Below are 15,550 nucleotides of genomic sequence, written 5' to 3' on the forward strand. Positions count from 1 at the left end.
CAGTGAGAGAAATTAAAATTTTTACAAGTCCATTAATAGAGGATTTCTTTCTTCGTAGATTTATAAAATAAAAATTTAATATAGGCTTATCGTAGTCTTGTTGAATAAAATATTAAATTTAAAATTAAATATTTATTATTCTTTGTGTAAAAGGATATACTGCAACAGGCAGCAGCAGCAGACAACAAGTGGCAGTCACTCTGCGAACTGCGCTGCCGGCGCCACTTGATGCTGTCATTGCCGCGCCTGCTTCTTCGTCTGCTTCTTCTTGTCGAGCCTGTGGCACTCCTTTGGCACTTTCCACTGGCACATCCACATCCTGGGCGCAGTCGGTAGCCGTCGCTGTCGCCGTCGACGTCGCCGGCTTGCCTCGTGCGCCGCTGATGCGAACGCATCTCCGGCAGCGTTCAGTGCGAGATGAGATCTCGTGGCTGATGGACGTGCCGATTCCCACTCTCGCAGTGCAGCCTCAGCACCAGACACTTGTGGCACCTACTCACTTGCCACCAGTTACCGTTAGTTTAGTTTAGTTTTGGTTTTCGAGCAACGAATCCTAAAATATATTCTTGCCACATAAAAAAAAGTTCAATAAATGTGCGTGTGTTGCAACATCATTGAAATTTAAGGAGCAAAACGGCAAACAAAAACCAAGCAAAAAATATGTGAAAATTTTAAAGAGAAAAGGGTGTAAGTTTTCTTGAATATATCCACATTTTAATCGCAATTTATCAAGCTAAAAATATACGAGTTATTCTATCTTAGTATTGCCTCGCAAATCAATCAAGTTTCAATCGAAATTTGCATTTTAAAGCCGCTACAAAACGCCTGTTTACTTTTGAATACCTTCATGTATTTATTTATTAATCGATTTGAATCGAGCCCGGGGGACACACAATATTTCTTGCTTGGTTGGACAACCAGCATGATGGTTAAACACAAAAAAAAGCAGAGCAAATAAAAGTATTAACAAATATTGATGTAAATACCATTTACTTTTCTTTATTTACTTTGGACAAATAGCCGCAATCTCATTCAATTCATATTTTGAGATTGAATAATAATTTGGTATTCATTTTTTATCCAACTCTTAAATACAAATATAAACGTGATTAACTTTTTTTTTTTGGTTAGACATCATTACCAACATGTGCTACTAACTAATGCCCGCCATTAGTTAAAATATACTGTTTAAAATGTATTCTTTAATAGCTTCTTTTGGCCAAACCCTGCTTTTGTCTTGTGGCCAACGACCTTGCTTCCAGCCATCTGAAGAGTAAATACTCGCCACAAAGGAAACCCTCTGTAGTGGCATCTCAAAAAACAAATGCCACAAGTGGCCACTGTTGGGCCACCGGAGACATAACAAATCTGCTTCAAGCTTCTTTACTTAAACTTCATTCTTTTTTTTTAAAACTCACCCACAGGAACACTCCAACGACGCACAGCCTCACCCACCAACAAAAAAATTACATAATAATAATAATACAACAAAATCCGTCTGAAACAACCACCTAGCAACATCAACCGTGAAATTGCAATAGATTTTTCGAACAGGCCAGACACTAAGTCCTTCCCAACCGCCCCCCAAAACAGGAAGCCAGGACGTATAATAGCAAACAACTTGGGTGAGTTACCTACTCTTTTTGGAATTTAAAAACCTATGACCTATAAGATTGCCCTTTAGAAGTGTTCTCCACTTAGACACGTTCTAGTTTTCCAATTCGATTTAAACTAATTAGTTTAAGGGGGTCTCATTTGCACGCCTCAGATATATTTGTATCTGTATCTGTAAAGTAGCTACCGTATCGCAATAAAAAAAAAAACTGCAATTATAGGTAATAAAATAATCAGTAAATGGTTGCAGGCAGCTGGCAAATTTGTACAGCAATTAAATGGAAATGGAAATGGAAAACAAAAACCAAGCTCGAAGGGCTTTGACTTCAATTCCTGGCTGATTATATAGGAAAACCAGTTTATATGCCTTGATGGGAACAATAAACAATCCAAGCTGAGGAGGTCTCTTCAATCTTCTGCCTTCAATGTCAAGCTCAAGCGCAAGCTCAACCTCAAGCTCGGGCATCACAGCTTAGTTTTAATTAATAAAAATCTGAAAAATGAGCACAATTTAAATAAAGTTGCGTGTCGATGCTTAGAAGCTGCTCAAATTTTGACCGTCGGTTAGTTGAAAAATCTTGTGCAATTAACACAAACCCAACAACAATTGAAACACAAATAAAATAAAAAAAAGCGACAATAGCGATAATCAAAAGAAATATCTGAGAGAGCATAAATAATGAATTAAACAATCGCATTCGTCGCATCTCATAGCACTTGCAGGGGGTCAGTCTAAAATATCCGAAGAATTTAATATACTAAGTATATTTTGAAAAAATTACCATTATCTTAACCACAACAAATCATTATCCATTTACCTATTAAATTCCAATTAATATATGAAATAATTACATTTTTAATTGGAAAATTGTTAGGGTATTAGAGCTTCTACCACCTGAAAAACCTCTATAGCTTAAGTCTCCCTATAATTCATTAGATATTTTATTATAACAGAGATAACGAAAACGCAATGGCAGTTGTAGTGTTCTAGTGTTAATTTTTATTTAAAATTTGTTGTATTTTGGAAACTTAAAAAACCAAATCAACCCGCAAGGAAAATCTATTAGCATAATTTTCAAAACTAAAGCTTTTGTTTCGGTTTTCGATTTCTCTCACGGCCATAAATCCGAAATGGCATGCCAATTGTTAATTAATATTTATTAAAATGTATTTTACACACTTTTCATTGTGCATTCATTTGAAATGCAAAAATTGTCTAACGAAAAACGCTCCGGGAATTCTCTCTGCGAGCAAAAAATAAAATTAGCAAACTTTGCGAAAAAAAAGATGAATTTGTTTAATAAACCCCGGGCCGTGGGCCAGAGTTTTTAGTTTGAGTTCAGATTGTCGACTTGGCGGTGGAAATCGCGGAATGAAAAATCCCCCAAAAAAATATATAAAATTCAGTGATCTCGTTGCCAGAGAGAGAAAGTGCAATCTAAAAGATAAAATCATTTACTTCCTGAATGCAAAATACACTTGACTCTTGAATCACTGGCTAATTGAGATTTCTGCGGCGTAAAGTGCACAAATATCGGTTGATGATACGATACATAGTATCAGAGTTCTATAAATACTCAAGGCCTGGTAGTGGTTACAGATCATTAGTGCAAGTGTTACTCCAGTGGAAAGGTTGACTTACAACCTGGAGAGAATATAGTCCTTCCATAGAGTACAGCTGACAGGTAATACAGATGCTCACTATATCCATTTAGTTTAGAACAAACTCTCATTAATTGTCCCCCGCTTAGCTGAATACAACTTATAATTAAAAAGATACTATTTCCAGCTACTAAAGTTAATTCGCGATGATTAAATCAATTTAAATAACAAATTCGTAGCTGCAGTGTTTTCCGACGGGCTTTTTGAATTCGAGCGACCATTTATCAAACACTTTCAATCTATTTGTGAGGCACAAATTGTGATCCATAGACGTATTGTCGTCATAAACAATCAATTGCCCTGCCAAGACAAGGCATCAATTACAATTTCCATTCAAGTGCGAGGGCTCTCTGTAGTTTGGCGGAAAACTTGATTCATCTTTTTGTGTTTCCTTCAATTACAAGAAGGAAGACCTCTTTGTCGCTTTTAACTGGGGGCTAATTTCATTTCGAAGTCGAAAACTTAAAGAAGTCAAAGTTTGGGAGAGTCCTTTTTCTAAACGAATTATATTTGGAAATTCAATTTGTGCGCCTCCCAGTAGGCAACACAAAATCAAAAGTCACACAAATATTGCGCATACGCCATGTTGACTTGGGAGTGAGGGTGGGTGGGAGTGTGTTGGGGTGTCGAGTGACTGGCAATTAAATAAATATTTAAATTACGTATGATTCAATTAGATTCCAGTTGCCGTGCGAAAGAGATATTGTAATTCAAACACCCAAGACTTGTAATTTATTTTTAATTAGCGAAAATCATTGAGGCATAAAGCGAGCGTGGGACCTGGACGCCCCACAAGCTGCTTACATTTTGATTACATTTTAAAAACGACAATCGGCTTAGAATTAATCAGGGCTTTCCCTTCTTATTTTTTTTCCTTGTTCCTATTGGATTATTATTAGCAACCAGCGGCTAACGACGCAATGCAATCATCGACCGATGCGGGCAATGGTGGACCTAGAAAATACACGCAGAGCACAGCACAGCAGCAGCAGCAGCAGAAGCAGTCGGAGATTAGCGAAACCACCTCCTTTTCCATAAACTCCAACAATCAACCACAACAGCAGCAACCACATTCCGGCGACAGCAGCAGCACTCCCAGCAAAAATCCCTTCAAGCAACAGTTGGACAGCAATCAACAGAATGGCAACATGGACCAGGATTGTGGGATTCTGGGCGTTGGCAAGGAGAAACCGCCGCCCCCACCACCACCCACTTACCAGTCGCAGTCGTTTGGTGGACGCCAGCCACCGCCGGCGGATCAGTACCGGCAGGAGGATCCACGCGCTGCCGGGTCCTGGTCCGCCGCCAAGTCCTGGATGGTTAGCTGGCGTGGTTCTAACCGGCTCGTCCTTGTCATTGTTGCCATAGCTCTGCTTCTGGACAATATGCTGTTGACCACAGTGGGTGAGTCCTACCTTTTATTTCTATTCTCCATTCTCGAATAAATCTTTTTCTCGGGAGACTATTAGCATTTCATGAACATTTATCTCCCCGGGGTCTGGTTATCTTTGCCAGGCAAGCCAATCGCCTGGAAATTGTCCATTTCCCCGAAGGAGCAATGGATGGGTGATGGCTGGTGGTGTTTCTCGCGGAGTGGGGCCATTAAATTACCACATAGCACCACTTAAGCTAATGAACGTTTTCCTGTCAATGCGATTTTTCTCTGACAGCTCATCAGTTCAAGTGCTAGGAGAGATTTTCTAAGGATGGGTAGCCATTAAGGCCAATACTTTGGTTAAAAATTGGAGCTCAGATGGAGATTTAATTGTTAAACTAAGCCTCATAAGATCTCAGATATCAGAGGTATAGTCTACCGCAGACCAAGTCCTGGCCAGCAACTAATCAATGCTGAAGTGCCGCCTGCTTAGGCATTAACAATGGCCAATGGACCAGACTGAGCCGGGCAGCTCAAAGTGGCTCCAGTCGATGTCCGACAGTCAATTAAATGGACACGCATTGGTTGGGCCACCCGAGTTGGGCAAAGTCCTGCGTTTGACACTAAAACCCACCGAGGGGAAAAACCAAACCAAATGAGTCCAGGGGGATGTGTCCACGGCCAAGTGCTTATGTCAAGTGTCTGGCCAAACACATGGACATTAAGTGGAAATCCTTCAGTCTGACAAATACAGCAGCGGCGGAAAAAGAAAAACCAAACCTGAAAAAAATAGATGTCCTTTGTGTTAAACGTTCATGAATTTAAATCAACAAGTTGGCCCAAAAGGAAAAAATGCGTTGGGAAATAGCCGAACCACTCGAGCAACTTGTTGAGAGCTCGGAAGTGAAAGTCAAAGGGAAACGAAAGAAAAGCTGGGAAAACTATTAGCTCCAAGGAATAAGTTCCTTTCTTTGCTTTTCCGCCAGCTCTTGCTGCTGTCGGGGTGGAATGTCCTGAGCTTTTAGCGTCTGACTTCAGGCATTTTCACTTAAGTGCTTTGCCAAGGTGCTGAAGCGAAAATTGCTGCAAATACATTTGATTATTACATTTGATCTCTGACCCGACTCTGCGACGTCGTCACCCTCGTCGTTTTATTCCATCCTTGCATCGCATAATATTCCCATAAATTAGATTTAACCAGGGAGCCTGCGGAGATTTATTTATATGGGTCATGGCCTTATCCGTTCCCTGACTCGATTCCAAACTCCAAATTGAATATGCAATAAGCTTTTGTTTTATTGAGGAAGATTGAATAATAGTAGCTTAAATAGGGCTTAGCTTTGATCCTGGCAACATCCCTGGTCCTGGCTTTACGGCCAATAAAATGGGTCTTCTTACACGGACACTGAACTATGCAAATTGTTGATTGTTGGTGGTGCTTTGGATAAATCTTTATGGTGTTGGATTGTTTAATTTGGAACAGAGTTTTGGGCTTACATGTTTAGTAATACTTGTATAAATATACGTAAATTTTTAAAATGACTCTTTAGGGTGTATATTTTATGATTTTCGATACATTTTTGTTCACAATGATGTTTCAAATGTTTTTTTTATTTATAAAAGCTATTTTGGACACTTTCTTTTAAGAAAAGGATAGTTTGTTTAACTATGGGTGCTGTAAAGTAAATAATAGCCTGGAAACTAAGGATTGGTAAAGAAATAGTCAGGTTAGGAGGAAGGTTTTTAGTAAGGAAGTACTGTAAAGGTTAAAAATAAAGATATACTGGAAAGGAATAATATAAGAAACATATCTAAACTTTCTCAAATTAAAAGCTATGATAAATGACTAAAAAAGAAGATACAAAATATTTAATAAATATTATATATAAAATGTTTTCAAAGAAAGCTAAAACCTATCCTATCTTAAGTCTAAAAAGTTATAAAATTCACTTTCAACCTTACGGACATCACAATGAATAAATCTGCTTTATCCTTGGGATATGGAAGCTCCCTTTTTTATGGAGAGATTCTATTTTCCTAGAGATGATGGTTCTGCCAGGGCCACATCCACTGTGTCTAGCTTCTCCAAGCAGGCTCCAGGTCGCCTAGTGGGAGTGGTGCCCACCGAACGGGACTTCAGGATACAGCCTCCAGCCGCTGTCCCCGCCGCAGAGGGAAGAAGCTGATCGAATCCCCCGGAACCGCCTTCCTTCGAGAGCGAGGCACTCCGGGAGAAGGGAAAGTAGGCATTCAGCTGCCGCTCCAGGACATCCTTGTTGATGCTCGTCTCCCAGATCTGCTTCTGGATGATGCCGCTGTACCTGGCTTCGAAGCTCTTCTGATGCCGCAAGTGCTCTGCCGCCCTTCCGCCCCGCGGGCGTTCCCGCTCCTTTTCGCCGGGCGGGGGTGTGGGTGTGGCCCGCTTGAGGGGACTGCCCAGGGAATCCTCGTCGGTGGACATACCACGGCCGGATAATTAAAATGCGTCTTAACAGAAAGCGAGAAACTTTGCTTGTTATATTGGTAACTTGGAAGTTGGAAGTCGTAACTTGGAATAACAATTCCCGGATAGAGGAACCTGCCGCGTCCGTTGCAGAAACGCGAATAAGTCACGGCAGCCAAATGTTGGCCTGTTATGTGTGCAATTTTTCCCTCGAATGGTATATATTGTTGCGCATTTTGAGGAGAAAAAGTTTTTGCCTCCAAAATAGTAATTGCTCCCCCTTTTGTCTTTCGCCTTGAAGGCACAAATAAAAGTTTTCCTGGTAAAGGTTGGTTGGTTGGGTTTTTTTTTCCACCAGACCATCTACCATTTACCATTTACCATTTAGTCAAAGGTCACAATCGTGCGGCTTTTCGGTGTCGTTTGCTGTCATGCCAGACGCAATGACTCATTGGGCCTTTTGCTTATCCCCCACCATCTATATGGTATGTCCTGGTATCCACAGAAAATACTCACACACTATTGAATCCATAGATATTGAAAACGAATCTAAATACCGCGACGCGTCAGTCATAGAATAACACGATGACTATGACAACTTGCCACGTGTGGCAGGCGGTGTTGCATGGCATGGCATGCCGCTTGATGGATATCCAAGGAATCTCCCTCGCAACGGTTGACAGTTTGTTGTCCCATTATCCTGATGGATATGTAATGTCCATAATTACTTTACGACTGTTTACTTTTTGTCTGTAAAGGAAATAGTTGCCAGGGATATATTTTCTGGAGACTGAAACTAGATTTTTTGCCTAAAAGGATTCCTTTAAAGTCCTCATTTTGGCACCAAAATAAGCCTATAAATTCGTGCCTAAAATGCCACACACATTAAGGCAAAAACTTTAACATAAACTTTATTTTTTTGGCAAACATGCAATATATCCACAATTACATTGATTACGCTCCTTTCACTTGGTAACCCCAACCAAAAAAAAATATCCTTAAAATCAACAACCGAAATCAAAACAAAAGAAAAGGGGCGTGGCACATGCCGCCAACTTTTTCTTCTTTTTTTGTGGAGTAATCCAAAAATAAACTCACAAAAAAAAAACAAAAGAAACTTTCAATGGCAACGAAACAAAAACGAAAATCAATAAACCCAAGAAAAGATTGTACGATATTAATAAGTAGTCCTCCAAAGGACAATAAATACTCTACAAAGGACAAGGAGGATATAAGAGTTTTGAAGAGAAATATGTTTTATTTATAGAACTCAAAAGTTGAGAAGGAAAATCATAAATCTATAGTTGATGTTAGATTTTATGATATTCTTAAGATTTTCTGACAATACGAAGGTCACGAGAAGTGTTTTACAAAAAAAATTAAAAATGTTATTTAATTGCAGCCCTTCATTTATTCTTGAAAGGTCAAACTAAATATATAAATGTACTATATAATTTTAAGACATTTGAGAAACATGCAGAGCATGCCACTTTTCATATAATTTTCAAATAAGCTTTACTAATAATAATTTATATGGTCTGAGGCCTGGAGGTTTTAGGAATATTAATAGATCAAAAGGCGGGTTCTTTCTGTCTAATTTCTACCATACCTTTAATTATATATAATTTGTGTGTCTTGATGAATATTTCAACTTGTGGCCTTCGAATGAAACGCGTGTGGCAAACCTGGCGCAAAGTTAAGGACTTTTGCAAGGACACTTGAGGATAGTACGAGGAGTAGAGACCACATTAATGTCAGTGAACTTTTGGGAATTAAAAGATAAAGGCATACTTTTAAATAATGAAATAAAATCATTTAAAATATATTTTATTAAATAGACCAAATATTATATTTTTTTAAATGACACTCAAGATACTCTAAACTATCAATTCTTTTAAAATGATCTCTACTAAAGCTGACATAGCTCACTGAAGCTAGTACTCAAGGCATCCTCGCCAGAGCAACCAATGCCACTGCCACTGACGGATTCTGTTCCCAACAAACCCTTCTTGGGTAGACTGGGCATGAAGATGTGCAACTGCTTCCGGCTATCTGCGGCGGCGGATGCCAAGCCCCGGCTACTGAGCGGCGGGGTACGTGTCTCCTCCGGCAGCGGCGAGGCCGAGGCTCCACTGTACAGACGGACCGAGGCTAGTTGGCCAGCCATTCTTCTCGTGGTACTGGCACTGCTGCTCAAAGCGCACAGGTCGATATTCCGGGCGGGTCTATTGAGGCGGACAGGCACGCCCTCTTTGTTGAAGATAATAGTTATGGGCTTGGCGTTGGAGGCGGAGGTAGATGCAGTCGAGTTGGTGACCACCGGTTGGACAGGAGCAGGCTTGGCACTGGGCTTCCTGACGGCCACCGATCGCTGGTGATGATTCACAGCCACTGTGGCCACCCTCTTGAGGCTCAGACTGCGATGATGGGTCCTCTGCATCCTCTGAGCCGACCTGGCCAACTGGGCACTGCTTGTGGCAGGAGGCACCGGAGGCGACTCGGCCGCCTTTACAATATCCGTACGTCCTGCCAAGTCCAGCCAATGGAGCACTCTCTCCGCCAGACGCTCTTCAGGATTGTTCGCTGTGCTGGGCAGGACACTACTGGAATCCTGCAGGGAACTGCGTCGGGAGGGATTGTCCGTCAGATGATGCTCTAGGTTGTAGGTCCGTCCTCGGCTCAGCAACCAGGCCCGCCTCTTGGCATGGCGATTGCTATGATGCCGCTGCTCTCGTCCTGATCCTGTCGTGGCCACATTCTGCCCCTGCCTGCCCTGACCCCCCATTTGGGGCAAGGACTGTTGCTGTTGCAGCGTCAGCTTGGTGGCGTCCAGCAGAAGATCTTCGTCCAGATACTCGACACTGCCCTCAGTGGACTCTTGGTAGATTTCGCAGGATTGCGTCTGCTGATAGGTGGCTAGAAAAGTAGGAGATATTAAAGGAAAATCGGGCTTCCAGTCTTTAAGATTTAAACCCACCTTTCAACCTCGTCTTCTGGCGTTTCCAGCGCTGCCTCTGACGTGGCTCGTAGTCGAGGATGAAGTGGCGTCTCCCGATCGCCTCCCGCCACACAGAACGCACGAATAGCGGCCTACTGGCCGACTCCCAAATGGGTCGCATTCTCCCCTGCTCCTCCAGTACTAACCGTCCCTCTGCCTAATTAAATCCTGTGCATATTAATCAAATAAACAAGAGTTGTCCTCGTTCTCGTGCTGGTTCTCGTCCTCTTCCTGGTCGTAGCCAGTGGATGACTGGTTGCTTTGCCAGTTGCCGCCTCACTGCCGCTTCCGCTTCTGTTTGGCTTGACGACGCCGACGACGCCGCATCGAAGGCGAATCGATGTATCTGGGTGACCTGCGGACGCCACAGGGCTGCCGAAAAGGAAAAAGTGTCACTAAAAGGCTAGGGTGTGGGTGGTATATATAGGACAGTCAAAAATCCAGCAATATTCCTTGACTCGTAGATACATTTTACCTTCAATAATATTTAGAATAAGTCTTTAAACTATTTTTAAGATCTAAAATAATATATATTTCATCAGAAACTTAAATTGGGAAATTAAATTGGAATTCCATAAAAATAGACAAAAAAAAATGCAATCCTTTTAAAATTTAAATGAAGGATAAAAAAGCTTCAAATGTTACCCGCATTTTATCCGATCCATAGTTCTTAAGCTATGGATCTTATGCATTATTCCAATAAGTTCACCCATTTAAAAAGCTTTGGAAATATTTAAATTCATAATGTAAATTTTAGTAAACAGGAACTGAATAAAACTTTTAAAACATTACTAGTCCATAGTTCTTACATTCTTTAAAAAGGTATAGAGATCTGGAACCCTATATCCAATATATAAAATCATAAACATAAATGGGCAAAATACCCTTAAAAAAGACCACGTTAGCCAATCCATTTTAAGAAAAACTTAAAATAGTTTATTTTTTTAAAAATCCGATTTAATTATTATCAAACCACAGAGGTCTTAACATTTCCTTTAAGAGATCAGAGAAAAGTATTTATTTATTTAATCATGTTTAGGATTTAATATACATGATTTTAATTAAAATTAAAGAACCGAGGTTGAAAAACATTAAAAAGATTGTTAAAACATTGCATTTCCATACCTCTCAGAGCTCATAATGATTCAGAGATCTATATACCAAAAGTAATATAAAAAATCGGAAATTTAATTTAAATTTAAATTTAAAAAGAATCCTATAATATAGGATAACATCTATATTTGAAAATATCGTTTTTTAAAACTCCGTTTAAAATATTACCAAACCATTAAATTTTCTAAGATCTAAAACCTTAAAAAAAATATAAAAAGCTAAAGGATTACCGCAACCCTGGATCACTATTTGTTTACCGACTGGCGGAGTCGCCTTCCTTTTAGCATTGCGGCGGCTTAAGTGTCTTCGACACGCGAAATGCAACCAAACCGACGCTTGCCCCATGCCCCATGCTCCATGCCGCCAGGCCCCAAACCCTCTGACCCCGGTTGCACGTGCTTTTTTTGGAATTATCTTTTGTATGTCACAGGCCCAGGTTAGACATTTTAATGAGTTGTTGTGGCTGACAGGGGGAGACTGACTGGAAATTACTAAGGCAACAAAAATAGGGATGTCCCTGCGGTTAATCGCTGGGGTCTGTTGCATTCCAAGTGGTTAGCCCCAATTAAATTGATGTTCTCGGATTTGCATACATTTCCGCTTGCATGTCATTTGGTGGGCTGGTATTTGGCCAACAAATGGCACGATGTTATGCCACATGACTGGCACATGTGTGACAGTTGAATGAGGTTGCAGGTCAGGTGAGACTTCCACTTTCGCTGAACTTTCTGGCGAGGCACGTGGCGGCACGACCCAAGCCGAACTCCTCAACATGAATGGCACTCATTAAGGTCCCTAGTAAATATATGTAACATATATATGGTTATGAGCTGTCAGACTGATAACGACGAATAACTGGGTCCACAAGCAAACAAATTACCCCAACAATACTTCAAACTACGCTTCCCTGAACTCAAAACTACAAAAACTCCAGCACTCAGCACTCCACTGCACCACCAACTTTGTTCAATTGAAAAGTAACCCTGGCCTAGCACTTTGGCAGGAAATGCAATTACCAACCCGGACCAGGACCCGGACTCAGGGCCTCTGCCAGAGACTCGGGCTCTCCGGTTCGAGTCTCCGGTTCTCGTTGCACGGGTGTTGATAATAAATATAAACAGAGTCGAAGCATGCAATAAACAAATTGAATTTGCAACCAGTATGCCCAGGGAGGGCAGAGGAGGGAATGGATGGGTCAATGTTGCATGTTGGAGAGTCAATTAAACGCATCGTTGTTAACGTGGCGTATGCGCAATTTTTTTGAAGCAACTCCTATCCCATCCAGTTTGGTTGCAACTCAATTAGGTGGCATCGTCTACGGGGCGCTACGGCAAGGCAATTACAAAACTTTTCAGCAACAACAATCTCAGAGGCTTCGGCAAACGCAATTAGATGGCAGCGGCGGCAGCGGCGGCCCATTTAAAATTGCCTCAGGGTAGAAACTGGGAAAGCAAAGCGTTTTGGGTTAATTGTTAGCAAATGCCTTTTGTTGCAATCAAATTATGTTTGTGCCACCCCGTTTAGTGCCCATCATACCCGAGTTCCTGTACGACATACGACATCCGGACGCACCGCTCGACAGCTATGCCCGGACACCGCTCACCTTCAACACCCCACCGCCGCCGACGCCGTGTCCTTGCAACAAAGATGGCAGCGAGGCAGCCCCGCTGGAGGTCTCCACGCTGAGTCCGGAGGGTAAGTGTTTCTCGCACCAGCCGCCCATAATTAGAGAGTCTGGCACCTGGATGTTAACGAAAATCCTTCCATCCTTCCTTGGCCAGAAAACGAGACCTACTACCGCGAACTGGAGGAGCGCCACAACGAGCTGGTGGGCGAGACTGTGGAAGTGGGTCTGCTCTTCGCCTCCAAGGCCTTCGTCCAGCTTCTGGTTAATCCGATTGTGGGACCCCTAACGCACCGGTAAGCAAGATTGGTAATTGCCAAGTTCTGGCCCAAAGTTAACTTGGTTAAGAGCAAGAAGATTGCCATCCTCATGATCCCGTTCTCCTTTCAGCATTGGCTATAGTATTCCCATGTTTGCTGGCTTCGTGATAATGTTTCTCTCCACCCTGAGTAAGTTGACCCATCATCTCAAGAGATGATCCCTCTCCAATAAAGATCCCTCTTAGTCTTTGCCTTTGGACGCTCCTACCTGGTCCTGTTTGTGGCTCGGGCTCTGCAGGGAATTGGATCCTCCTGCTCCTCGGTATCGGGCATGGGCATGCTGGCAGATCGCTTCACCGACGACAAGGAGCGTGGCAATGCCATGGGCATAGCTCTCGGTGGCCTGGCCCTGGGCGTCCTGATTGGTCCACCGTTTGGCGGCGTCATGTACGAGTTTGTGGGAAAATCGGCTCCGTTCTTGGTCTTAGCTGCTCTGGCCTTGGGCGATGGTCTTCTCCAGCTGTTCATGTTGCAGCCTTCCATCCAAAAGGCCGAGTCGGAGCCCCCATCCTTGAAGAGCCTGATCAGTGATCCGTACATTCTGATTGCTGCCGGAGCCATCACCTTCGCCAACATGGGCATCGCCATGCTGGAACCTTCGTTGCCGCTGTGGATGGTGGACAACATGGGCGCCACCCGTTGGGAGCAGGGCGTGGCCTTCCTTCCCGCCTCCATCAGTTACCTGATTGGCACAAACCTCTTCGGACCACTGGGACACAAAATTGGTCGCTGGTTTGCCGCCTGTCTGGGACTAGTTATCATCGGAGGATGTTTGATATTTGTAAGTTTTAAAAATATATAATTTAATTATTAATATTTTAATTCAGATTAGTGGAGAATTAAGAAAGATATATACTGCAAGGTGCAGTCATGGTTTTATCCAAATATAAACCTTTCTTGAACTTCCTTCCCTTATAGATTCCCATGGCCACCTCGATTACCCACCTGATCATCCCGAATGCCGGACTGGGCTTTGCCATTGGCATGGTGGACTCCTCGATGATGCCGGAACTGGGCTACCTGGTGGACATCCGGCACTCGGCCGTCTACGGCAGTGTCTACGCCCTCGGCGACGTGGCCTTCTGTGTAGGATTCGCCGTAGGACCGGCTCTCTCGGGATCACTGGTGAAGAGCATCGGCTTCGAGTGGATGCTGTTCGGAATCGCCATCCTGTGCTTCATGTACGCCCCACTGCTGACCCTGCTCAAGAATCCGCCGACCAGTGACGAGAAGAAGGTACGTATGGCTCGGGAGGCGGCTGAAGCTGCCGCCGCCGAAGCTGCCGCTGCTGCAGCGGATTCCCAGGTGACGGCATCCTGCCCAGCCATCATGCATGGGACATCCGTGCCCCCGGCCACAGACAATGTGGATGCAGAGGCGGGCAGGACGAACGAGGGATACGAGAGCGAGCGGCTCTAAAATGACAATCTTTAGCTTTTACTTTAGTTTTTAATTTTTTCCCGTATTATTAGTCATTATCATTGTTTTTCTTAGAACTAAGTTCTTCTTAATTTTGTAATAAAAGTTTATAATTTTATTTAAGAGCGCTGCCTGAGTTTCATTTGCCTTGAGCATGTAGCATTATATTTTAAAATTAATTAACCAACTAACCCTCTAATAAATTTTAATTTTCTTTCAGTCCTTGATCTATGGACGTGATCGGGCTCAGGTACGTTATGTCACCTATCAAAACTACGATGAAGACGAATAAACGGAAACGATTAAAGAAAATGCAATGTCGCCTACAAGTGCGGCCAAAAATGAAACAAAAAAAGATAATAAGTAACTAAAAGATAAAAATCCAAAAAAAATATGGAGTAGAGAGGCAGAAAAGTATCCATAACCACAACCAACAATATCAGCAATATCATATGAATTTTCGATTGAAAACAAAAAAGTTATTCTTGTTCAATGTTATGCTATAGTCTTAATATAAACTCCCCGAACCATATCAAGAATTCACCTCCCCCTCGAAATATTTGCACACGTTATACTCAAGCACACTGAAAGAAATAGATTGTGAAAGTTATAGGCTCTGAGAATGAGCACTTTGTTCGATTCGACGGGTAAAATTATATAGTTTCATTAGAGAAGATTAGAAAACCAAAAGCCAAAGAACCCTACTACGTGTTGGAGGCAATTTATGATCCAAATGGAAACAAGAAATCTACGGATTTCGGGAAGAAAGTGCAGAAGAGCTCTCGGAGCTACGAAGAGTCCTTCCTCGGAAGACTCTACTCCCAGCAGGGAAGGTTTAATGGTTTTTCCAAAAAGCAAGCGCCAGCAATTGCATTGATTTAATGGTTTTTGTTTTTAAGAGAACAAATCTATATTTAAGGATTAAAACTAAGAAGGAATGCCAAAATATTTTCTGAGAACTATCCAGAATCTCTAGGAAAGT

General features: G+C 42.2%; 3 protein-coding genes across 5 annotated transcripts; 1 reads left to right on the forward strand and 2 right to left on the reverse strand.

Moving 5' to 3' along the window:
* The first annotated feature begins 400 nt into the window (after positions 1-400).
* On the forward strand, positions 401-15,498 carry Vmat (Vesicular monoamine transporter). Of its 3 annotated transcripts, XM_017235274.3 has the most exons (9): positions 401-687; positions 1,425-1,625; positions 4,176-4,680; positions 12,730-12,900; positions 12,987-13,125; positions 13,220-13,278; positions 13,335-13,930; positions 14,068-14,385; positions 14,789-15,498. In XM_017235274.3, the coding sequence occupies exons 3-9, from the start codon at positions 4,197-4,199 to the stop codon at positions 14,858-14,860; spliced, it is 1,839 nt and encodes a 612-aa protein (XP_017090763.2). In that variant the 5' UTR covers positions 401-687; positions 1,425-1,625; positions 4,176-4,196; the 3' UTR covers positions 14,861-15,498. The 3 variants fall into 3 exon arrangements, with proteins under 3 accessions (XP_017090763.2, XP_017090759.2, XP_017090762.2); XM_017235270.3 differs by lacking the exon at positions 14,789-15,498 and having other exon boundaries at positions 14,068-14,639; XM_017235273.3 differs by lacking the exons at positions 401-687; positions 1,425-1,625; positions 14,789-15,498 and adding an exon at positions 2,807-3,299 and having other exon boundaries at positions 14,068-14,639.
* On the reverse strand, positions 6,586-7,171 carry LOC108121273 (uncharacterized). Its single transcript, XM_017235277.3, has one exon. It carries the CDS (start codon positions 7,110-7,112, stop codon positions 6,681-6,683), a length of 432 nt encoding a protein of 143 aa, XP_017090766.2. The 5' UTR covers positions 7,113-7,171; the 3' UTR covers positions 6,586-6,680.
* Positions 8,915-10,898, reverse strand: LOC108121272 (uncharacterized). Its single transcript, XM_017235276.3, has 3 exons — positions 10,738-10,898; positions 10,072-10,464; positions 8,915-10,010 (listed from the first exon to the last, which is right to left on the reverse strand). The coding sequence occupies exons 2-3, from the start codon at positions 10,211-10,213 to the stop codon at positions 9,004-9,006; spliced, it is 1,149 nt and encodes a 382-aa protein (XP_017090765.2). The 5' UTR covers positions 10,214-10,464; positions 10,738-10,898; the 3' UTR covers positions 8,915-9,003.
* Positions 15,499-15,550: the final 52 nt, after the last annotated feature.

The sequence above is a fragment of the Drosophila bipectinata genome, chromosome 2R (genome assembly GCF_030179905.1).
Source record: "Drosophila bipectinata strain 14024-0381.07 chromosome 2R, DbipHiC1v2, whole genome shotgun sequence".
Lineage (NCBI taxonomy): Eukaryota > Metazoa > Arthropoda > Insecta > Diptera > Drosophilidae > Drosophila > Drosophila bipectinata.